General features: G+C 37.3%; 1 protein-coding gene across 1 annotated transcript in view; it reads right to left on the minus strand.

Annotated features, from left to right (window-relative positions):
• The window catches only part of LOC108966610 (homeobox protein homothorax), a gene marked incomplete in the record, with an annotated part of 311,261 nt that overhangs the window by 106,225 nt on the left and 178,418 nt on the right, over positions 1 to 26,618 (minus strand). Inside the window, 1 exon segment of the mRNA XM_018929605.1 lies at positions 10,753 to 10,800. Within this exon segment, the coding sequence (XP_018785150.1) occupies positions 10,753 to 10,800 (48 nt within the window).

Consider the following 26,618-nt stretch of genomic DNA (forward strand, 5'->3'; position numbering starts at 1 on the left):
GAAAGAATTAGTAGGCCTACCGCGCTTCGCAAAGCCTATTTAAATACAAATAAGATTTTTGTAGGGCCCTAAAAGCTTTGATACTAAAAGTTTATCTTAAAGCCTTCAAGACAAAATGAGCTTATAATGATAGAAAAATTTATTGTTTCATAGAGTTTCGTTAAGTTTTATTAAATTTCAAAACCGCTTCTGAACTCGTAAAAACTTGATCTAGTTAGTGAGTGAAAGCTTTCTAAAGCTCCGACACAAAATATGAGAAATCAATAAAGGAGAAGCTTAAKGAATTGAGTTTCGCAAAGCTTTTAGCAAATACAAGTAAGACTGTTTTAAAGCCCTAAAAGCTTAATTACTAAAAATTTCACTAATATAATATTTTCCAAGACAAAATTGGTGTTTAAAGTAAAAGTAAAGGTTACACGGAATTTTGTAAATACATTTCAAACGCGGTCTGAACTCCTGAAGCTGTCTGAGGCGCCGATATAAAATATGACAAGTCAATGAAGAAAAAGCTCTATGAGCTCATTGTGTTTTGCAAAAAATAATTTGCAGAGCTTGATCATACCAGTGAAAGCTTTCGTGGATATATAGCATTAACAGTGCGAGAATAAGTAAGTATAGAAAAATCTTAATGGTTCCAAAAAGTACCACATAACTTCTATTGCATTTCAAAATYAGTTTCAAAACGTGTAAGCTTCATCGTATTAGTGAAAGCTTACAAAACTTCTTAAATCATACGCAATAATAAATATTGGTACAGAAATTATAAATTTGATAAGTTTTAAACTGCATAAGCTAAACTCTGAAAGCTTCAATATTAACATAGAGAATTTCAAAGCTCGTTAGCAATAATCCAGCCWCACTATGCTTTGAAATTATAAATACTGTACAAATTATCTAATAAAGTAGCACTCAAACCCCACATGTCCGCCACAATATAGTCATAAATCACTAACCTTTTCGACAAGCTATAATTGCCAATCAACAAATTAGCGAATTGAGTCCGATTAAAACGTCACTACAAAACACATACCAATAAATGCAAAAATATCTATACAATTTTAGCTAAACACTGTCTGTATTAGTTTCTCAACAAAAGTGTAAGCAAATAGGCGAAACAGCTGATTGACAGACAAATGGCAGCAGGCGAGAATGAACTTGGCGAATAAAAATGACTGTCACTTTTTGTTTAGCTTTTGGTTGTGGGCAGACAAATGGGCGCGACGACGCGCTTCGTAACTGAAAACTAACACCAGCTTACGCAATAAAGCTCAACAGYTCGCACACACACACRCACACAAGCATTAGCAGACAGCAGTTTGAACGAATTTGTGTAGATATATGTATGTGGCATATGTGTGTAGACAGCGAATGACAGCTAAATGAAGGCTGCTGATAATCTGTCAAAGAGCTGTCAAAAACTGCGTAGACTCATGCAGCGCAGCAGGCCGACACAAACATACAAGCACGTATGTATGGGTGAGTGTGTAAGCTCTGGTGCGGCGCTACAATGCATGAATGCGAATTGACAGCAGTTGATGCCTTCTTTTTTATATCGTTTATTTGCATTGTTGTTGTTGTTGTTGTTGTGGCTATTGACCTTTAAAATTTTCGCCATACGTACTTCTTTTGTTTGTGTGTGTGTGTGTGTGTGTGTGTGTGTGTGTGTGCGCGCGTGAAAGTGTTTACTTGCGTCAAAACTGTCACTTTCGTTTTTATAAAATAATAAATTGCAAGCAACAGCAGAGTTGTTGTTACTTTTATTATTGTCTGCCACTAATACCAATAAAAATTTCTATTTGACATGAATTAGAGCCATTAATAGTTAGCTGTATGCACATATATGCTACATTTTTGTTTATATTTTATGTGTGTGTTGGTGTGTGTTTGTGACAGCTTGTCACTTGATGAGAAAATCAATAAATTCTCGCTTTAACAATTAATAGCGCGCGCAGTTGGTCGAAAAGTTGTCCAAACTATAGACTCACAATTTTGATTTTCCGTACTAACTTATACACTCTCACTCTCAGTACTAGCAWTTCGAATAATTGACAGRCTTTGTACATATGTGAACGGTCGTTCGTTCACTCCCTTGGTCAACGTTGGTGACAATGCGAAACGCCAAAGGTGTTTGACCGTAAAATTCGGGTAGACGCGCGGCCGTTGCGCGAGCGCTAACCACAGCGTTGACCCGCTTGACGCTGGACATTTTTGTTAATTGAGTGAAATTTGACAGTTTAAAGTAATGCGTCGCAACATGACGTGACGAGTTGTATTGAAGACATATCAGAGGCGCTCAGGCGTGAAAAGAAATTATTGGTATGTGTTGAAATGCTTCTGGGTTTGGCAAAGCATAAAAGCGTTTAAGTAAGATATACATACATATGTGTAGAACTGAATTAATTAATGACAAGAAGCAGCCATAAAAGCTTTAAGCAATTGTACTGAGGTTATATTAGCTTTAAGCGTGACAGCGTTGCCAGCTTAAAGCATAATTGTTTAAAGAATGTGTGTTGCAAGTGAAGCCACAACACGATTTATCGATTCAAGTTGAAAGTAAAAACTGTGCCATGACCTTGAAAAGAGAGCAAAATGCGATAAAAAACAATAACAATACTAAAATGTACAACAATAACAGAACAGCAACAACAAGGCACGCAAAAACAATTCMTTATCTCACCCCTTAGAATCGCGCGCACACATCCCACACACAAGCGTTAAGCTCGTATGCCTGCAYACAGTCGGCAGCAATAAATTATCAGCAATAATTTTTCATCTTGAAACGGCAGCAGCAACAACAATGCAGCTGTGCGCGACAGACCCAGCGCGCAGCGCAACAGTTGAAGCACAGTTGAGAGTTCAAAGCCCACCAACGCGGAGGCGGCGCACATTAATTTCAGAYGGCGGCAGCAGCAGCAGTTGCAACAATAACAAGACACGCAATCAAATATTGCAAGGCAACTTTACGTAAATAATAAATAAAATGGTTAAAATTCACCTCAGCARTAGCGACTGCGCMAGTAACAACAGCAACAACAACACAAAGCATTTAGTGAACTATCGAAAATAACAACGCCGAAATATTTTACCGAAATGAGCGGTGAGCGGTGAGCGGCAGCAGCTGAAACAATGCGCCAGCAACAAAACAGTAAACGATAAAGCGCACGGCAGCCATTTGTTGTTGGTAGGTAGCGTTAGAGCGCCTGTGCGCTGCTGCTATAAATTCTGCACAAAAAGCACAATAATTCAACCTGAATCGGTGTGACTGAACGCCTGCGGCCGGCAAGTTCAATGTACAAAACACCCGCTGACGACGAAGTAGCTGCAGCAGCAACTGCGCCGCGCGCCACCGCGCAAGCTCAAACTGTGTCCACACACACACACACACTAATACATGCTGAAAAAGCGCCTGAGTATTGCGCCGCATACATGCATTTGCTTGTGTGTGTGTGTGTGTGTATTGGTGGTAAGCGTCGCGCTTCTGCGCTGCCATTAATTCTAGCGCTTGCCGACTTGTTTGACAGTTCTGACAGACTATTATTTAAAGTTGCGCTTAAGTACAGAGCACGCTGCCGCTCATCCGCGCCCCCACTATTGCTTTGGTTGTTTTTGTGGCAATCTCACTATACGCCACCTGTAGTGCAATGCCATTTCAACACAAGCACAAAGCATATGTTGTGACGCCGCGTTGTTTTTTGGTGTTTGCAAGAGTGTGTGTGTGYGTGCATGTACCATCTATACGGCAGCACTGCCACTGTCACACATTTGTAAAATTTGTACGGTATTGTGCACTTTGTCTTCCGCTTATTTATGGCCGCTCTGCCGACGCGTCAGACTGTCCGCCTACCACACGCGGCCAGGGAAGTCTGAGTGTCTATTTTCCTTTCGATTTTCATCAGACATATTGCGGTATTCTGCTTGTGCCGGCGTATGTAGGTTAGTAGAGCGTTGGTAGGCCGTTATTAATAATCGTTTCGCCGGTTTGTTAGACCGCTTTTTAGCCTGTAAACACTGACTGTTAATGCTAGCGGTTGGAAGCACCCTTGTGCGGATTTGTAAGCAACCAGGCATGACTTAGTAGTTAGTATGGGCAACTAATGTGGACAAAATGCGCAGAATAGTGGTCAGTTCCAAAGGGATTTCGTTGATACAACGTTTCCGCAATAATCGTGTTATTAAACTTAAATGACGGTTATGTTAAGATATGTTAAGACTAAGTTTAGGTTGCGGAATAATGTTAAGTTTATTGTAAAATTTAGCTTTATTAGGTTCGAGTTTAAGTTAGTGCCATAGCTAATTTGCGTTCAGTTTAAGGTTAACGTCCAAGTTAAGTTTGTGTTGTGGTGCCATCTTACAGTTACGACAGAAGTTAAGTTTAAGTTTTGTATTAAAACTGAGGTAAGGATGAAGTCAAATTTATTGTCATTATTTTACAGTTAAGTCTAAGTTAATTTTCAAATTCAAATTCAATAGTTTTGAGTTCTAAGTTAAGTTACGGTAAAGGTACAATTTAAGTTTAAGTTACTTGAAGATTTTTAAGTTATAAATTTCTGTAAAGATTAATTTTAAGTTCTAAGTTAAGTTACGGAAAAGTTAAGTACTGAGATTAAGTTCAAGGTTAAGTTTAAGTTCTAAGTTAATGTTACGTAAAAAGTAAACTTTCGGCTCTCATTTAAGTTACGGACAAGCTTAAGTTTTATGTTAAGTTACGGTAAAGGTTATGTTTAAGTTCTAAGTTTCAGTAATGGCAAAGGTTAATTTTAAGTTAGGTTACGGAAAAGCTAAGTTCTGAGCTTAAGTTACGGTCAACGTTAAGTTTAGGTAACGGCAAAGGTTAAGTTTAAGTTTAAAGTTTAAATATCGTCAAAGCTTAAGTTTAAGTTTGAAGTTCAGAATACTGCAAACTAATCAGTAACTTTATGTTTTGTTTGGACTAAGTAAAGGTGTACTTTACGGCTTGACGTTTCAGTAAATTTTAACATAAAACAAAAAAATCAATATTTCATATAAATATATATATAGTTACGTAAACAAATAAACAACAAACAGTGCCTGCAATATTAACAGTGACAATGACTCTGACAGTTGCACCAACAAATTCCCTTTTCTTTGCAGCGCGCCAAGCATACGACCGTCAGCTCGAACAGCACACTAAAATATGTAGGCGAAGTTCAAGTTCCCTTCCATGAAAACATTTATAAATAAGTTTGCGGCCACAATCCACTGCAAAGGATTACACTTGTCAACAATAATTCAAACAAATTAGTCATTGGCATAATTTTCTGCCGTCGCTAAMGTCACGCCGCTCCGCATGAATATTTGTGCAAGCATGTTTGCGCGCGCATAATGGGCAAAATGCCTGTTTGCGCATACAGCGCATAATTTTCCAAAGTAAATTGGCGCTCACATACACACACACACATATATATACATACAGGCGGCGTGTTGTTCTGTTTGTATTGACGGCAGTTGTCATTATTATCAGACGCCATATTTTATGTGATTTCTCATGGCACCAACGCCTAACTGCTGCTACCAGAATGAATGGGTCGATTTTTGACGGCCACCACAACTACTACTGTCACGCCATGTGGTGCGACGGTGCGGCGTATTCTTGTCGCACTCGCTCATCTAGATACACATATGCACGCACTTTACGCTTAACGCGCTCACAATTGCTGGGTAACTGACCTTTTGTTGTTGTGTGTGCCCGCGTATGCGCGCCGCGTCTATGGGCAGCGGTGACTGTAAGGGGAGGAGCGCGCTTGGCTTTTCGCTTTCCGCCTTTGGCCTGTCCAAAACGGGAGAATTATGGTTTGTTTACATTTTTGCGCGTGGCAGCCGGCAAATATTCGCTAGTAAATATCCATACACCACAAGCAAACATAGTTGTTCGTTTGTATAGAAGGAATTGGCGCGAACGAGATAGCGCATGCTACAATGCTGCTATGCTAAGTGAATATATGCGCAACTGTGTATGCGAAATGTATTTAAATGCCAGTAAATACCTGTGCCGCGACCCAAGTAGTGTGTGTGTGTGTGTGTTAAATGTGCGCGGGGTGTAGCGCCTGTTATGCGCGTTGTGAAAGCAAAATTTATGATGTGCGGTTTTTTGGGCACAACGCGCTATCACTACGAAAAGCTTTTATATTATGTATGTTTGTGTATGTTTTATATCGCAGCTTAATTGTATGCTTGATTTGATTGTACTAAGTATATATGTGTGCGTTTTAGATACATATAGTATACAATATTTTGTTACGATTTTCCCTTAGTATATTGCTTAAACAACGTTTATGCTCCACTGGAGCTTTTAAAGTTCTAGTTGTTTTTGTAAGATTTTCCAATGCAATTTTTTGCTCGAAATGTGCCACTTACAGCAATGGCGCGCGAGTTCGCTTGGTTAACATTTATAAGTGCACTTAGCTACTTAATTGCAGTATTGTTCTAATTGTATGCTGTGGATAATGTACGTGTTGTAACTATGTATTTAAATATAATTAAATTACACTTACAAGTATAGAAAGACAGAATGTATAGACGGGATCTTTGTATGTAGTTTTGAATGCAGCKTTTAGTAATAAACTACACACAAGCGCTGGTTATGGAACTGAAAAATGTGGTTTAAAAAATRTTAGGTTGTCAAAAAAGTCTTGCGGTAGTTTTATTCGTCGCATGGGGTCATGCTATATCTTTTTGGAAAGCTGATTTCAYGCGCTAACACGTGTTTGATTGCTTGTCGTTTCTTTTAAGTCGTTCGTGAGTTATAGCGTCGCAAACATGGAGAAAAATAAATAGAAAATATGGCATATTTTACAGTACTACTACGATAAAGGCTTTTGSCTTTTGCATCTCAAGCCGCCAATAAAATTTGTGCAGTTTATGGACCCGATACGGTTTCCATTTCCAMCGCACAACGATGGTTTCAACGTTTTCGTTCTRGTGTAGAGGTCGTYGAAGATGCGCCMCGCTCCGGAGGGCCTGTCGTAGAAAATTGCGATAAAATCGCTGAATTGGTCGAAAGAGACCGGCATATTAGCAGCCGTAGCATTGGTCAAGAGCTGGGCATGAGTCATCTAAAAAAATTTTATGAACAATTGAAAATTCAATAAAAATACCGCAAGAAATACCGCAAGACTTTTTTGACAACCAATATAAGTAAAATAAAAAATACGGTCAGAATCAGTCAAATATCTTGTTGAACCTTCAACTAGAATTTAATTCGAAATTTCAAAATTTTCGCAAAACTTTACATAACTGTTTTAAGGYAATATTGCGAACTAATTGGATAAATATAGGAAAAAACAGTTATACCTTTAACATAAAATATGAAATTATTACTTCTTATGAGAATATTTTATTGAACACATWATGTCTGGTCGAATAAGCTTAAAGCTCTTCAGCTCCCGAAAAGCAAGTTTATATAGCTCTTCGGCTTTGTCTTTATAAAGWCAAAAAAGCTTTTTGAGAAAGCAATGTGGACAAGCAGTGAATGAGGCCTAACCCAATCTAAAGCCTTTAGGAGAATATTCTATTACAAATAYGGTTTACAAAATCTGTCACTCTCTTCTTCCGTCTTAAAAGCTTTTCGAAAAAGCTTTATTACCTTGCTTAAACCATACTGAGTCTAAACCACTCGTTAATCTCTTATGTTTTAAGATTTTATTTCAGAATATTCAGGCCTAACGCTAAAATTGSTACAAGCTGCTCTAAAGCTTTTTAAGGTTTTAGAAGATATTTCTGAGCATTAGTGCTAAAACAAACTTTTAATTTCTACAAAGCTTATAATTTAAAAAAATTACAAGTTCGAATCCATAACTAAAAATATTAGAAAACGCTTCACAGCTCAGTTCAATAAATCATAAAGTTCCAAGTACTGAAGGGAACTCTGCGAATCAATTTTTTATTTCTAATTCTCACAGATTACTTTAGAAACCTCTTTTAGTCCCAAATCTTCTTTATAAGCATACATTATTTCTATAATATCGCTTTATATTTTTTTTCGCTAATTCCATTTAAGTTTTGTTTACTTAACTTATTCTGTGAATAATCCCTGTCTTGATAGTCGAAGCACATAGCGCCAGCATTTGAATGAGCTGCACAAGCTACACATATGAACACGCTCTACTTTAACGACTGCAGCTGAACAAATTTACGCTAAAGCACGAGCTAGAGTTGTTAAAAAATGCGGCTAAACGCTACTAGCGCTAATGTGATTTTATTATTTTTTATGATTTCGCGCTTTAAAGCGCGCAAATCGCAGTGAGAGCATCACTTTTAAGATGAACTCACTGTCAGGGTATTTCGGCTACTGTTTCTAGTGGCTACAAACCTAGATGTAAAGTTSTGGATGTAATTGGATACCAGAGAATGGCTAGTAAACACATTTGGGGTTATAAAATACTAGAAGCAGCATACAGGAATTGGTTCTGCTCATAAAGTTAATACGCAGATTTTATTATGAGCAAGCTGGCGCTGGTTGTAGCGCGTATATTTAAAGAAATCGTTGTTGCTCACGTAAAGGCTGATGAACGCGCTTCATTATGGAGTAAGCATGCGGGAGAGTTTTGGAAGATTTATGTAGAACAACATAAAATTTACCGGATAGCAAATGTAAGAAACTAAACACCAAAATGGCATAATTGTAATAATGGCAACGCGCGCTCAGGCATGGAGTGTGCCCGCTGATCCTGCGCGCAATGAACAGTGACGCAAGGCAAGTGAGTTGTGAGTGTATGTTAGTTCCATAAAAAATATCAAGCGAACAAAAAATATATAAATTTCTATGCGGCCTCCAAAAGCAAGAATATCGCTTAGTTTTTACTACTATTATTAAATTTTACGATGCAAGTACTTTTACACTTCATTCTTCATTCGCAAAGCCATACCACAAGTATGCAGTGAAGTCATAAAATCAGACAGCTGGCTGAATATACAAACAAGTAAGAGTCTTAATGTGAAGACGCGCACACACAGACACAAGCTATAAATATGAGACGATGAATCGATGAATGAACAAGTGGCGGCGTACTCAGGAGCACGCGGAGCGCTAGTGCCGGAGCACAGTGATCATAAAATTGCACATAGCATGGACGCAAACCCCAGTAATGGTATTTAGTTAAGCGCACTGGTTAACGCGATCGAGGCAAGAGCGTCACAAAATCAGCAGTTATTTGCGCACTTCTTCCGTGTCTTGTATTTGTATATGTGTGCGCGCTATAAATCAAAATGCTGCCGCCGCAAAAATTTTATTACGCGCGCGCGTAAATGTTCGATCACGTGGCAATATTAGTGCGCGTTTAATGCATTTTTCATTCTACCGCTGCCCATAGTATATTAACAACATTAGAGCTTGCTAGGTATATAGTTGCCGCTATAAACTAAATGAACGCGCTGATTAAGTATTATTATATATATTTTGGCATTAGTTTTAGAGGCCAGCGTATCTGAAATAAATTTTCGACTTTTTCTTTACTTCGCTAAAGAGGCGTCGCCGCGCACGTAACGCCGACAAGGTTGCTATCAACARTCAATCGATTTTCACTGCCACCGCGCAACACAACTACTTTATAGAAATCTCTAATATTTGTCGACAGGTCACGCGCGTTCAGTAGTACCTGCCACTGTCACGTCACCTKAGTAGCTTCAAATTTCAGTCAAACTCTTTAAAGTGATCCTTTAATATTTATACACTCCAAAGCGCTATGCTTTGTACGTTTCGACTAGTAGCAATTTGCGCAGATTCGCACACAGTGTGGGCGTACACAGTTTACTCCACCCGTCTAATCGAACGTGATCGATCAAGTGAACGCGCGGGAGCCGTCAATCGAAAATTCCAATTTCTGTGATGATTTTGTTGACACAACAACAACAATGCACAGGGCAATTTAGACCAAGAAAGATGTGTCGGCGATGACGTTGATGATGTTGCTGTTGATATTAAAGATCACCGGCTTTTTGCTGTTTTCCTTTTCGTTTCAAAGTGATGGAATGCGCTCAAGGTGTAGACAGTTTTTGTACCAACCTCATTGGGCGCGTGTGCGTGTATGTATGGCGGCGGCAAGTGGTGAGCGGCGTAATCATGTGGACACATTCTATTGATGTGCGGCCGCGCCAATTTTGTAGCTTCCGCGACGGAGGAGGGTTTTTAATTAAAATTAAAGTTTATAATGGGTTTTTATCAGCTGCCCTTCTGCATGTCTTAAATTAAAAAGAAGTTTCTCATTTTCGGCGCAGCGCTACGCCGTTTGCTCAACGTGGTATAGAGCTTTAAGTGGGCGTGTCCGGTACGCACGTACCATCAGATTAGCGCAGCTGCTTGTCGGTCGGCCGATACAAGACAAGTTCAGTACTTAAAATGAAAGGGAAACAATTTTGATTGATGTTACGCAAAGTGCTGAGCTTATGATGTAATACTACAACAATAAATTCATTATAATTAATTTATGTGATTTAATAATGCTACCGTTGAGCAGATTTCATCACGCTATATCAGTTCATATATCATATACATGTGCGCGTATGTTTTGTTGTTATTCGAGAATGAAAGTGTGTGTTGAACTTTTGAAAGACCGGAAATTGAAACCTGTTCCATTAATGTAGGGATGCTGCAACTTTGCATTGGAAATTGGGTCATAAACTTATATGATTTAGATAATAAATGAAAAGATCGTTTTGAAAGAAGAATATAAGTTAAGTATAAATTAAGTAATAGCAATAAGTATAGTGTTAATGATGCGATGAAATGTGACTTACCATCATATGTTAGTTCTGAAGGATTTAGTGATGATAAGAACTTACCATCTGAAATGAGAAAGCAAATAAATTACGATTATTAAAAAATTGTTCGATACAAAATTCTGAAATATAGTATGAATGGTTTTATGAAATTGGTGCCTAGTTGTTTTTTTTATTTTATTTTTTTATTTGTTTTTTTTTTTGTTTTTTGCTAAAAGCGAGAAAACGGAGTACTCTCCGTTATTAATTTTCATCTCAATCGCTATCTTAGTTTCCGTCTTAATGTCAATCCCAATCTCAATCTCACTACTCTCATTCTCAATTTTAATCTCAATCTTAATATCAATATAKATGTCAATATTAATTACAATCGCAATCCTTACCTCAATCACAACTTCAAACTCAACCTCAACCTCAATTTTAATCAGGTCTAATTCTTACTCTCAATCTTACTCTTAGTCTCAATTTCAGTCTTAATATCAATCTAATCTCAATATGAGTCCTAATCACTGTCGCAGTTCCTGTCTTAGTCTCAATATCAGAGACAGTCTCAATCTTAATTTCAATTTAATTCTAAGTCTAAATCTAAGTCGAAATCTAAATCTAAATTTTAACAAAATCTAAATCTAAATCGAAATCTAAATCTAAGTCAAATTCTAAATCTAGATCTATAGTAAGTCTTATTTCAAAATWAATATCAAACTTATTTTCAATCTCAATCAAAATCTTAATACAAGTTTCAGGCTCAAATCAAATCTGAATATAAATTTTTAATTCCAATCAAAYTTTGAGAATATTTAGCAAAGGAATACAAACAATAAACCACATAAGGCTTCTCTCATGACTGTATGTACAATGGCAGGTCTTACAGAGACCCTTCACTAATTAACCCTTCATTGACGACACGATTCTAAAAACATAATATAATCTTTAGCAAAAAAAAAAACATTAAATAAAAATTTAAAAAAATTAATTAATTATATTAAAATCTAGAAGAAAGGTTAAAGCTTTAAAAAAAAATCAAAATTGCTTAATTGCAACACCCAACTGACAACGTTCCCTCAATAAAGCATAACACACCTCGCAACCGAYGCCGACAAGTGCCAATGGAAATACCGGAGCACGAAAAGCATTAAACATACATATATTAATGTTGCTATATGTGCAAGAACAGTAAATTCATAAAATAAAAAAACCAAAAAATAAAKTGTGGCACACAGCAGCCATTGCAGTGCTACCACAACAAACGAGCGGCAGGTGCGGGCGGACGACGAAATTTCATTTTGGACGACAGGTGATAAATAAATCGAATGCCATATTTAGGCTGTGGCGCAAAGTGATCCCTTTCAGCGGGCGCGCTACACTAACTGACGTGCTGATTACTTGTGGCGCATTCGCGAAGCGCTATTGTTGCAGTAAGCTACCATGATGGAGACGCGCGCTGCTTTTACTTACACTACCGCTGGTGCAGCGCCATTTTATATGGTGTTGCATTTAATTGTGCAGCATTACCACACAAAAGCACAACAACTGCACCTTGCACACCACGCGCAACAGCAAACGGGACAATCAATGTTGTCGAAAGCGATGCGCTGTGTTGGCGTTGATGAGGACACACTAGAAACTGCGCGTTTATCTTTTGACTTTCATACGTTTTCTTTTTTTTTCGCTTCTTCAAATGACGTATTTTTTGTTGCTGCTGCGCGCGCATTTTTAAAAGGTGTTGCACAGTATGAATTGTCTTTTCTTCGAGGCAGACAAACGACAGCGCGATTCTAAAGAGTGCAAATTGCCGCCAAATCGAATGCGCGCAGTGACAATTGGCGGCGGCGGCAGTGTGGCATGCAGTTAAGAACGTCGCAGTGGCAGCATGATGACATTTGCACATTTGCCAYGACCATGCGGCTGGTGAGACACTATGCGCGCGACCGCATTCTGACATTAATTGCGGGTTAATTTTAAGCTTTGATTTGTGCACATTGCAACCCACAAGCAAACACGACAAAGCAAAGCGCTGCGGCGCGCATAACGCAGCGGCACGCAAAGCAGTGGGGCGGCGCGGCGTCSCTGTGACACCGTGTATGTATGTATATGCAGTGGTAGTGCAGTGGCAGTGCAGTCAATTTAAMTGCAAAATGATGCATGAACTGTGCGGCGCGCTKCGGCCGCTGTGCCACAATGCATTGACAATATTGACAGCGAAATTATTGCTAAGTGCGGTTAATTATAGTGATTTATTTGCCGATCAGTTGGYACGATATGCGGGCGAATGCGCGCCGCCACTCGGACGCGCATTGTCAGTGGCAGTCAATTGGTGCACTGAGTGCATAAATAAATAAGCGGGTAAGTTAGTGTGGCAACTTGATGAGTGGCGCGCCAAGCAGATTGGTTAATTTCTTTCTTGCATTTCGCGGCGTATAAGTRTATGTGTATGTGTTTTTTCAAGGCAACTGAGATGCAACACTGCTGATAGCCAAGTAAGTGGCAAATGTATGCAGCACTTGCAACGCTGCCATTGCTAATTGCAACAAATCGCTCAATAATGGTAGGCTACAAGGCGATCAAGTAGCATGATACAGGTATAAGTAGTGCAAATATAAAATAATACAATACAAATTAAAACGAGCTCTATCAAATGTAGCAGAAGTAAGCGTTCGCTCGAGTATATGCCTCGTTGCATACATATGTAGTTGTATCAATAACACTAATCACGTGTTATTAGCAGCGCTACAGTATAATTCATGCAACATTGAAACGTGTTATGTACACGGCAGCATCGCCACTATATGTACATGCCACACAAACACACATATATACTTATATTGCATACACTGCTTGCTAAGCTGTCAGTTGCATTACAACAAAAACAACTCACAAACATCCGTCAGCAATATATCGTCGCGTGCATGCCTCAGGGGCCTTCAAAATGTTTGTATCAACACGTYTTTCAATCGCAATTAAAATTTTAGAACTAAAAAAATATCTAGTAGTGGCATTAAATGCGACAGCTACACACATGGCGAGTGTACTTTGAAGCATTGCTGTACATCAAACTATGCATGCCAACATGCATTGCCACACAGCAGCATTTCACACTCGAGTATTTGCCTGCTTTGCCATTCGCTCACTTGTATGCGCGCCACGAATGAATGCAGAAAAAAATTAAATAAAAAAATGTAAAAAAAAAACTAATGGTAATAATAATAATAAAATACAACAAAATTTAAATGCTAATTAAGATAGCGTGCAGCGCCAGTACAATGCCAAGTGTCGGCAAGGCTGCTGCCCGCCCCAAGAAAAGCGCTCGCTCCGTTAATACGCTAAACAGTATTTAATTACTTTTGAAAAGTCAAGCAAACAAACCTGCCATACATGCAAACTCACACACACACACACATACATACATACAGCCGATTTCGCTGCACACACGCTTCCAAGCGAGCGTTTTATGTGAGAATTTATTGGCGCTCAGCTACAAATTGCGCCTGTGTTGGCAGCAATTTTCTGGCCAGACAAACGCGTCAGACAACGAATGAAAATTCTTATTGCTACAATGTTGCAGTTGTTGCTGTAAATAGCTGTAATGTTATAATGGGCCAGTAAACGTTTAGCATGCCTGCCATTATGCCATGTACTACGGACTTATTATGCTTGTTATTAAAAAGTTTTTATTCTCATTTTTCTATTTTAAAGTATTTTTTTGTGCGCTTTGCTGTTGTTATTGTTTTAAGTTGTGTCTCGTGCACTTTGTCGCTAGCTATTTGTCTGTCAGTCGAGGCATAATTTTTGTTATTTTTTTTTTTTATTTCATCGTCCTGAGTTGTTGTTGTACTCGCGGTCTATCGTGTCTTGCGCCTTAGTTGTTGCAAACAATTTGTTGTATGTCGTGCAGTTGTCGAAAAATTGCTGACTGCATTATGTAAGCGAATTGCTGCAGCAGCAGATGAATTGTTGTGCAGATTTATTGAGTGAGTAGTTAAATGGCAACACAAAAAAGAAAAAAAAAATTAGTAAATATATTCCAAAGTTGCTTGAGTGACTTTTGTATTTGCATTAGGATTTGTAAAAAAAGAGATTCAATGTTTTTTTTATTATTTTTCTTTTTTGGGTTTTTTGTATCAATAAAAATGTTTATAACATAAATTAAACTTGTACATCGTCAAATTAAATGCAAAAAAAAAAGTAATATAACTTTCCATAAGTTTGTAGTTGAASGAAATATGATATAATAGAAAACAGTCAACATTTTGAGTTTTGGTTATATATAGATGATACCTCATAGCGGAAGCTTAAACCTTTGAGCATACATATATACAATAAGATGTAGGGAATCGTCAGCAACAAAAAGCTCAATTTAAATTTTGTCGATGATTTGTTCGTTTGCATTTTAGGTCCGATATGTTCGTCGGAGACATATATTTTCTATCTTTGTATATATTTAYACTTATTTTTGCGCTTTTTTGCTCAATGATGCTCATTTGAATGCCGTGTTTTCTGGCAATTTTATTATATTATTAATTTATTTGTTTACAATTTCTCAAGTGGGTGAGCTAGATGCACCGCCCAAGTCGTATAAGTTATCAGCCCGATATTGAGATAATACTTTGCCTCTTTGAAGCAGTTGAATGTCACAGAAATGATAAAAGATAAGCCTCACTACAAACGCTAATCAAAATAGCTGGACTATATGCATTGAGACAAAAAAGCACCTGGCAATTTTAATMAAAAATGTATTTTGCTATGTTGGTAAGACTGTCCTTAATTTTTGTGCCAAATATGAGCCCAAATATGACCTTAGAAGCTTGTCGCTATTCCTACAATGGATAAAAATATCGAACAAAGAATTTTCCTCAAATTTTGTATTTCTACTAAAATTTCGTATGCGGAATCGTAGCAAATGTTGGAAAAGGTTTACSGTGATTCAGTTTTAACATATACACAAACCTATGCGTGAAACAAAGCCTTCAAAGATAGTCGAGACATCGTTGAWGGMATGCYTCTTTCYGGACGACCTTCGCCCTCTTCAACTGATAAAAATATTAAAAAAATGARCTATATTCTGGTTGAATGTCGTCAGGCTACTGTTACAGAGATAGCAAGAGAGCTGGAAATCCTGTCGATTGTACGTTTTACATGAGGGCTTTTAATTGTTAAAATTGTAAAGCGTTTTCGGTACTACTTCTGCATTGATCCTTTACAAATTTAGATCACTATTTCTGCAGAGTATTTACAAAGAAGTTAGGTAGAGTGGTTGTCTGATGAGGTATAGAGGTTTAGAAAGCCTAATGTCAAACCACAGGTATTAAAATCAATTCTCTCTATTATATTCTCTCTGAACCAACATTTGYTTCAGAGCAAGTTCACCAATAAAAACTTTTATTTTTACTTGTGCAACCTTAAAGACATCTTCAAGAAAACTGCGGCCTTTTCTATATAAAAGCTTTTGTCATTGTATGGTGTACCCAGTCTGCTGGCACTTCTGACAAGGTAAGGCCGGATAGTTATTTTCAAATTTCTTAATAATATTTATTTCACAAAAAAAAAAAAAAAACAATTTTAACGATTTTCGCATTAAAAAAATTAGAAATATAAAAATTCTTGTTACAAGGACATCGAACAAGTACTTTTATCGAAGACACGCTCAAATAATTGCTGCCATTGCCATATATACTTGAGAAAAGTAATTTCGATGCCTTTTCCTTACACAAGGAAATCAATTTGGGCTCTACATTGTCCTAAAGCGCAAGGCAAAAGTTTCAAAACTGAAAAATTTATTTTATCTGAATATTTTGGCGCTCAAGTAAATCATGTTTCTAAATTGTTTATATTCAAAATTATGTATATGCAAGCAGCTGCCCCTTATAAACTGCTTTCAATAATTAACTTGTGCCCCTCTTACTAGCTGGCCCTTAACGGCCGTTGACAAAGTGTACCCACACGGGCRCACACACCAACACATGCAATTAATAGGCGCAGGCAATTGTGCATTTAATTATTGCTGTTGTTATTGTAATGAAGCACACCGAATTGGTGCTGTTGCATGCACCAACTAAACAACGAGTGCATGGCATCTTATGGGCAAAATTGGGCCCATGCACATGCACACTCACACACACATGCACAACGACATGCGCAAAAGTGTTTAAATTAATCATATGCGCAATTTATCGTAATTATTTTGCAACTTTTCTAGCTGTCAACACGTTGCTATTTCGCTGTTGTTGCTCCTTCGGCTTGCTGTTGCCACYGTCGCCGTCGTCGCCATCGCCGTTGCATGTCACTGCTTACCGCCGTTTGCTATTTGCTGTTGTCTGTTGGCTGTCAAGCGTTCTGCCAGAGCACCAGTGATATAAAATAGCATGCAACATGCCACATACATATTAGACATGCAACATACACACATGCATATATGTATATACTTTGTTGGAGCTAACACATACGCACATACGCATTTGCAATTCATAGAAACATCGTTTTGTTGCACATTACATGTAGTATCGTGATTATTGCCACTGTTTGTCGCATAAAGCGCTAATTGACAATATTTCAACGCAATCGCTGTCATTGCTGCCCCATTCGGCTTGTTCAATATATTATTTGCTTGCGTTTTCTTGGCATTTCAGCGAAAATGCATTTCATTCAAAATGTTGCACGCTGCACCACTCATTGATAACTTGCAACATATGGTTGCATTAATTCTAAGAATGTATATGCATATACTTGCACATAATTTTGCATATAAATTTATATTATTCCGAGACAAAAATATTTATTGTGCGCCAGTACAGACCTTGGTAATTAGTTGCACTGGAATGAGGAAATTCTTCGTACGATATTTTTAAGGGCAATTAGTGTGTAGGGTGAAATGACAGAGTCGCCGCAAAATGTTGCCAGTTAATTACATATTCGCGAACATGTCTCTCATTTAGTTTCTAATTTTAGAGGCTGACTACCTTGCTGCACTCCTTTGTGGCAAGTCAAGTTTTTCATAATTTTAAGCAAAAGGTTCGGTGATATGGAGCTTTGTGCGCTTCGTGGGGTTAGAAACTTTGTCTGGAGGTCTTTTTCTGGAGGACTTTTCTTGATGGCAGACAAATTTGTAATTTAATTTTTAATTAAAACATTTTATTTTGTTAATTTTTGGTTCGAAATTTTTATTTTCCAAATGTTGCTTTTTTCTTTCCCAACCTCAATTATATGTGAATTCTATTTGCCTCTTTTCGCACTTTTAAAAATCCAATACGCCGCGTGTCACATAAAACCGCGCGAACAAACTACTTCAGCTCMTTCCAACAATCAATTGCAGTGCCACAAGTGCAACAAGGCCAACAAACAGCGGATTTTTGCTATTGGCTAGCGAAAAAAGCTTATAAAGGCAATTGTAGCAAACAAAAACCATAAAAAAAAGAGAACAAAATTTTAAAGAAAAAATACAATAACGGTATTAAATACTTTATTGTCAAATACAGGTATGAAAATGTCACATTAAAATAATACAAAAAAAAATTTTAAAATATTTATTATAATTTTTTTGACTGCATATATGTACGCAATATTTATATGTATGTGTATTACATAATATAAACTGTTCACAAGCGCCATAAAAATTATAATTATTGCACGCAGGGTGTGGCATACTAATGAAAAATATGGCTAAATGCCACAATAAGTGATTAAATTACAATGATAGCGACAACAAAAACAACAAAAAAGCATTGTAAAGCAAATTTAAAATAATTGCAATTACGCGTGTGTTATTAAATTAAATGCAACAGCAAATTGCCAAAAAAAAATTACTGCATGTTTTCAGCTTGCAATTTTTTGTGACTTTTATTTATTTTTTTTATGCTTTTTTTCGCTTTAGTTGCATGCACTTCGAAAAAAACGCACAAATTATGCAAATTCGCAAACAACAGTTTTTTACCACAACACTCTTCCAAAAGCGCACGACTCATTTTAATTCGGTTTGCTATTTTATTATAATTTTATTCCCTTGTTTTTTTGTTGTTGTTGTTATATTGTGTTGCGGTTATTGCATTAATTTTATTTTTCATTAAAAAGCTTAACTGATAAGCATATTATTGTTGTTATTAAAATTTCATATATTATTTGCATGTGTGTGTGTGTGTGTGTGTGTGCTTGTGTGCCATTTCACATTGCGCTGTCCATTATTCGGCTGCTGAATGGTTAATCCGGCAGCTAAAAATATACAAAGCTTACACGTGAGCTACCAAAATGAAAATAAAAAATTAATTGAAAAAAAATCAAAATAAATAGCGTATAACTATTTGCTTATGCGCGTAATTTCGTTTGCATTATTAAATAATTAATGTAAATAAATTATAATGGCAGCAAAAAAGCGCTTCTGTAGATTACGACAGCCTATCAAATGAAAACCTTTTAATGTTATTTCACTTTTTATAATTTTATTATTTGTTTATGCGGTTTATAGGTAGGTTGAAGTCGCCAAATAACACCGCCCCGAACTGATAAGCTAACCTATAGAGATGAGATAAGTCATTGTTTGGCATGTGGCTGCTTTCAGAGCACAACGTTGAAGGGGTAATGGGAGAGTAAAACTGCTTTAATACTAGTATAAGCAAATTTATACCTAATGAATAAAGAAATAAAGATTTAGTGAAATTTAAGAAATAATCTCAAAAGAAATTTTGTTAGAAATTGAAAAAATCCAAATCTTTTGTAAATATTAAAGATTTGAAGATTTTTTTATGATATCTTATTAAGAGTAAGAAAAGGCAAGTATTCTTGCAAGCGATAAAGTAAGTTTTAATGAATATTTTACGAAAAATACATACACAACTAAGCCGCTACTTATTCTAGGATTTTCAAAAATAGTTATATTTGACTTAATATATGATCCAAAAATCTATTAAATATTTTTGAAGCCCTTSAAAACTGTTAAAAAAATATTTTCTTTCTCCAAACCATTATAGTGTTGAAGCGTTTGGTACAGCCAGCTTCAGAAAGTAAAATTTAAAGCCAGTTTTTTTCAAAACTATATAACTTAAATTGGTCAAGGATGTTAATCGGAAACTCTCGCACGTCTTTCGGTAAGACAGTAGATTTGCAGTAAAATAATCTCGTAAATTACATACGATCTTTCAATATTATTAATTTTTTTAAATAAAAATTACTATTATTTTTGTTTTTTTGTATCATTCCTAAATTAAACTTTTATTAAGTTCATCGTTTTGAGAAAAAAAAGTGACGCAAAACTTAGGGATTATGTACTTTCCCTGTAAATATTATGTATATTAGAATTGYGGTTTTTACATTGTTTCAGATACTATTATAGAAACTCTTGGAAGCTCTCTTTAAAGAGTAATTCACCAAATTGACCCAAAAAACGCCATTTTGTATCAAAGTGTCAATACAAATTTTTTTATACACTAAACTATATTTCTAATAATGGCAAGAAATTCGATGCTCCCATGCTCACAGAATATAYACCCAAATTGAGGCAATTTCAATTCAAATATAGYCAACACGCCTCGRTGACTACACTTGTGTACCAGAATAAAATCACGCTCTCAAGGCGCCGCTGCGCATGTCGTCCATTACATTTGGCCAGCACTGTAATCGCCCGTTACTTACTGCTCAACACATTATCTGCCTATCGAAAGCGTTGAACCTGCATGCTAAGCAGCCAACACACGCTGAACAGCGCAAGAATAAAGCCGCCACCACCACAACCAACATCCTCGCCGCTGGTACAACCGAATTCCTCCAGCAATACGACTTCGCACGCCGACTGTCACAGGTAAGCAGCTATTTGCTTAAATTTCTGATTGTCAATGTGTTTGTTGTGTTGTTTCGTTTCTGCGGTTTTTTTTTTTACTTTTTCGTGGCAAGTTGTTATTGTGCTTATATAAAATATCCATCGATCTTGAGCGATCTTTCATTTTCAATTCAATTAGCGCTCGTTTGGAATTTATGCAAAAGTTGTTTGTTCATCAACACGGCAAAGTGCTGGAGACACWGTCTACTAAAACAACAGTAACTACAGCCCGCGGAGCGCGACGTTGTGTTGCCGATGACGACGAAGATGTCGTTCGCATTGAGGATAAAGTCTACGCTTAAAGCCAGGYTTGACGGCGCTGAAATTACCACATCACAGCGCGTATTTACATACACACATACATAGACGCATAGCGCTTTCTGCCATCGCTATGGCATACTTGATACAACACTTGATCCTCACCTCAGTGCCGCTTGGCGGCTTTTGTTCAACGCTTCGAGCCATTGCAATATTATACAGATATATGTTTATTTGAGTGTATGTGTGTATGTATGTGTTTATGAGCGTGCGCGCGCGTTGCGATCACTTTTCGTCTATAGATTGCCAACACCAAATKAGTTCTTTTTTGTCATCTTGCTTAGCAATGGCTTTTAAGCATTCTTTTGGGGTTTTTTGTTTTTCTCATTTTACCGATCGCTTTGGTCCGCTGGTTATACTACAGCGAAGGTGTAGATTTGTTGTTTCTCTTGTTGAGCGCGTCTTAAGTCGCGGTTTTTAGCCTTTTTGATTAGGTGATCATCGTAACGCATCACATGCCATGTTCTGGTGTTGTCCGCCTGGCTGCCTGCTGCACACAACCGCACACACACACACTGGCATGTACACATTAAGCCCGTACACGACAACTAGTCAGCTAGGTTGTCTGTCTGTCGCACGTCTGTCTGACTGTTTGTCTGTCTCTGCTCGGCTCACTCGGGGCGCTCATTGACCGGCCAGAGACTCAATCTGTGTCCGCGACCGCAAGAGCACTAATGCCTGCCACACTGGACACAACGTCTTCTTCGTTATATTCAGAGCYATTGCTTCGGCCTCCTCCTSCTCCGSTGGCGGCGACCTCTGGCGCTGTTATTAGCTGCGTCTGCGCGCCTTTCTTTGTCCGACCGTTTTTGAAAGCGCGTCGTTTGAAATTGTCTTCAGGCTCTTTGCGCAGGCCACAAGTGCCATGTTAAGTTGCTGGTTGYTGTTTGTACGGCCGGTTGCAGCTGATATCTGCTAGTGTGTGTGCGTGTTGGTGCAATCGTATTTTTAAATATGCAAATAGCTGTAACTTCTTTCAGATTTTTATTCGATTTGTAGTCCATATTGTAGTTAGCTCATTTCGCCATGCGTTTCAAGTGGCTTTTCGTTGTGTGCGCGCTTATGTTTGCTGTTGTTGTTATTAGCGTGCTGTGGTACTACTCCGTATAACGCGCCGATATGCACTTTGTTGTAGCGCTGGTTTCTTTACTTTTATTATTGCTGTTGTTATTATCAGTTTGCTGTTGCTGTTCCCCTTGTTGTTGTTGTTGTTGCTGCTGCATTTGTGATGAAGTCAATGTCGAACTCCATTATAGCTCATTATCGCCTTGAGCGTATAAATTATGTTGATGGGATTTTTGAGTTGGCCATTTTCGTTATTGCTATTGTTGTTGTTGTTGTTTTTATTAATGTACTTGCAATGGTTATAGCATTCCCGCTTTTTAGCTCAATTTTAAGTTTTTTTTTTTTTTTTGTAATTTTATAAACAGCTTTTTCAACTTTTTACATGGCATTACCTTTTTCGTTGTCGAAGTGCTGGCGCTTTTTGGTCCGATGAAAAGATACATATGAAATTTGTATGGCTAATAAYTTTATTGTGCTCGCAGAGACACGTGTACCTCAAGTATATGATARTGGCGTGCATATTTCTTAAATAAGACTGGTTAGACAGTTCGTCGTATGAAGGGTCACATTAAACTGTTTTCCCAATAAAGAACCCTAGAAGTCATATTTGCTGAGTTTCTTCTAGAAATATTAGCAAGTGTTTCAATACAGGCATATACATAYATGTGTGTATGCAAGTTGCATGTGCATGAAAATATATGTTAAATTCCACTTAAATATATTTTAAATAATTTTAATTTCAGAAGGAATTTATATTGTTATGGTTAAGGCGTGTAGGGTAGGCATATAATTATATATATACTTCTACATATACCTTTATATATATTTATATTACAAATACACATATACATACATACCTATATTCACACTTGCATGCCGCTCTTAATGTATGTACGTACTCCCATTACCTTATCACTCTTATCAAAGCGAACTTAAGGCGAACATGTAAATTTACTTATGAAATGCTTTTCGTTATACTCTTTTATTCTGGCCTTTTGCCTTTTCCCCGATTCTATGTAAATGCATCTTCGACATAGCCGCCGCTGATAAGAAATGCACAAATAATGTTATATATGAATATACATATATTCGATAGCTTCAGCGAATGTAACAACAAATTTCGTTTTAAATTGTATGAAGCGGGGTAAGCCGTTCGCTCGCTGTTGCTGCTGTTGTTGGACTTGCTTAAGTTATTGGTTACTTAGCAAAAATACGTTATATTAAGCAGTATGATTGTGATGAAATCATTTTATTTGCAATTTAAAGTCTAATATGGGGCACAAAAGTGGTTGTTGGAAGTGTTCCCACGGTTTGTGAAACCGCTAAGGAAATTTAAAATTGTAGAGAAATTTTAAACCAAATGATTGGTCGTCATTTTTCGAACTGATTATTTTCATTTATGGTCAAACTAGACATAYAGTGTGAATATGGAGCAAATATTTTTTGGCTACGATCTGTGAAAACTATTTTAGCTGTGAAATTATCTCTTGAAGATTTTAGGTGTGATAACAAACTTTCTATCCAACGTTTGAAATATGTGCGAYTTTGTATCTTTAATATTTGCCTCAGACCGATAGATCATCTTTCAAGATAGATGAAAGTCGCTGAAGAACCTAAAGGCTATCCTCAAGAAGTATTTTGACGATTGCAATAAGCGCTGGCGAAAGTTTATAATAATAAATGGATACTACTTTGAAGTTGACAACATTAATGTAGACGAATGAATAAATATTTTTTTTTTTAATTATTATTTTTTAAAGAACAGTGTGTGAAAGTACACTCGGACTACTGTAAGCAAGGTACTATTGGGAAAGAAATACTATAGTATCTAACACAAACCTTTTRAGTTCAAAATAAGACACTAACTAGTGCAAAACGAATATTGAGGATATAGTTTGAGACTTACATATTAGTTGTCAAATGTTAAAATTAGTTTAAAATATTGTATTTGTATAATATAGTTCGTTGTTGAAGCATAATTCTTCTTACCAAAATAGGATAGTCAAAATCCTGAAACAATTTTTTTCTCACAGAATTTCGAATACATAGGAAAACAATTAGTCTCTCCATAGGTGATGTATTTCTAAAGGTCCAAAATGGCATCGACTGATGCGGTCTCATACAGAACTTATAACATTGTTTCAAAGAAGATTAAACTTATGTATATAATACGTACACCTATCTCAAGCTGAACAAGGGTTTAACATGGCAATGATAATGGTCTCTCAGTTTTTGAGTTTTTGAGATATCGACCTGAAATTATTCACACCTCCTTTTTAATCCAAGAAAGTGCACATTTGTCAGAGCCACCGATATCGGAAAACTACAGCATGTAGCTGAAATACAAACTGGCCGACCGAACTCGAGTTCCTGTCGGTAAWACTTTTTTATTTGAAAATCTATCGTCTCGAAATTTGGTGTASATTATTATTCAAGGCATCATCAAAACCTCTAAACAAGTTGCGAAGATCGGAACGACTATATGCTATAATCTGTCATTTTAACTGACCGGTCAAAATCAGTAAAACGATATTTTATACCCTTCTATGCTATAAAATATGCACCGATGTTGGATAATGTATCTTCGGAGCAGCCGAAGTTTACGTTTTTTCTTGTTATATATTAAWTTTGTAATTATTATAATACATATTTATATTTACTCCCAGCTTCATTTCGAAATTTGTAGCTTGACTAATTTTTATTCACGTCATACCTCCTAGACATGCATGGCGTCAAAATGTGATGATGCGCATGCAACCAACCGCTCCTCATAGTGTCCAAGCTATTTCATCAACATTGTTCTATTTTGCTTTATGCCAGATTGGCATTCTTCTCCCATTTAAATGCACTTTATAAAATCGCATATCTTCAACGGAGGTGTGCGTGCATGTGCTACAATTTAATGTTCGCATCTCACTTTGCATATCCACTTAAAAACAATTTAAATTATCAGCAGAAACCCATATAAAGCTGCACTTTTTCATTTTGACCGCCGATTCGCCACGCCAGTCTATGCCTCAGCGCAGCGCTGGCTCAGCTAGCTAAATGGCCGACGCTATAATGGATGTACACACATATACGGGTATGTTTGTGTGTGTGTGTGTGTGTATTGCAAGGCTGTCAGGCTGCCTGGTGATGGCGCAAGATAGACGTCAGGTTGCACTACCATTGCACCTAGTTGTGGGGATCGCAAGTCTTGGCGTACCGTGCACGTTTGGGGCRCTGTGCAAATTTGCATTGGTTATTCGGGCGTTTGAGTTCAAAGCGCGAATTATCAATTTTGCGCCAATTTCGTGCTAAAATAATTCTAGTAAGCAAGCAGGCGCTTAAGGTTTAGCGGCAACTACTCCACTTTAACTAGTCGTTGGCTATGTGGCGCGCTATTATTTGTATTTCTTTTGTTGTTGCTGCTTTGTGGTAACTGCCTGGGTACAGTGGGAAGCACTTCGTTCACTATCACCGGTCATATTGAGTGCATACAGTCAATCATTTTATCTACACTGCCAAAGCGCCCTCCTTRGCTTACCTTTTGCCAGTGTGTCTCAAACATTTGCGCTGGAATTCTGTGCGCTCTCTTTTTTTTTCACTAAATTGTTTTGTATTGTTGTTATGTGGAAAATTTCATGCCTGTGTAAACCATTTGTAGACAATTTTGTTAGAACAACTGCTGGAATTGAGGCTGCTGCGCGCCGCAACTACAACAACAGCTGCTCTTCATGGTTGCCTAACATGTTTGCTGTAGCTGCTGCTGCCACTGCTGTCGTTGTCAGACTTGTGGCGCATAATTTTTCAATCTTTCTAATGCACAGTGGCTGCTGTGTTGCCAACATTATTAACAAACACGCAAAGATGTTGTACAAAAAAAAAGTTGCAAAAAAGCGCTTCTCTGAGAAAAGCAGTGGATTTGGTTGCAACTATGTAATTTCAACGGTATGTACTTGACGCTTTTATATATGCAATGGACTTGCAGCCACTAAAACTACACTGCCAACAACAACAACCGGCACCACCATTTCATACTAATGACTTTGTGCTGTTATAATCTGTGCAACAACTACAAGTTGCTGGTTGCAAGTGCACTTTGCCTCTACCGGCTGGSAGGAAGACGAGCTGAAAATGTTCCTCTAGCAGCTAATGGCAGCAGCAACAACTAACTGCCTTTCCTAAAAGGTGGCAGATGCGCCTGTGTCCGAAACTGGCCAAATTGGCGCGCGTTTGCTGAAGAATTTATGCAGTGGCTGAAATGCGCATAACTCTGCGCCTTGTAAATATGTGTGTTAGCACATCGGCAAATACTGTTGAATATGGTACGTAAATATATGTATGTGTTGAAAGAAAAGATCTGCTTTGGCTAGTTCGCTGCAAGTGCAGACTGTGGCACAACAATTAGCTGCAGCTTAGTTGCTTTGCAAGTGTGGCTGCAACGTATCAAAAATAATTGAATGCGTGTATGTGTGYGTGGAACAAAAATGCAATGTTCGTTAATGCGATTAAAATTTAATTAGAAACTTTTCACCTGAACCGCAGCGCGTACTAATTTTGCTGTCAGCTTAAGAGTAAGCTAAGATGTAAATATATTTAGGTAGAAATGTAAAGTGCGAAAGACGATGGCTGTAAATGTCAGTMTTAAAGCTATAACAGTTTATTTAAATTAAAATTAAAAGTTTATTTATATAAATAAACAATTAATTTTAATTTAAAT

The sequence above is a fragment of the Bactrocera latifrons genome, unplaced genomic scaffold (assembly GCF_001853355.1).
Source record: "Bactrocera latifrons isolate USDA-ARS-PBARC rearing strain unplaced genomic scaffold, ASM185335v1 scaffold_166, whole genome shotgun sequence".
NCBI lineage: Eukaryota > Metazoa > Arthropoda > Insecta > Diptera > Tephritidae > Bactrocera > Bactrocera latifrons.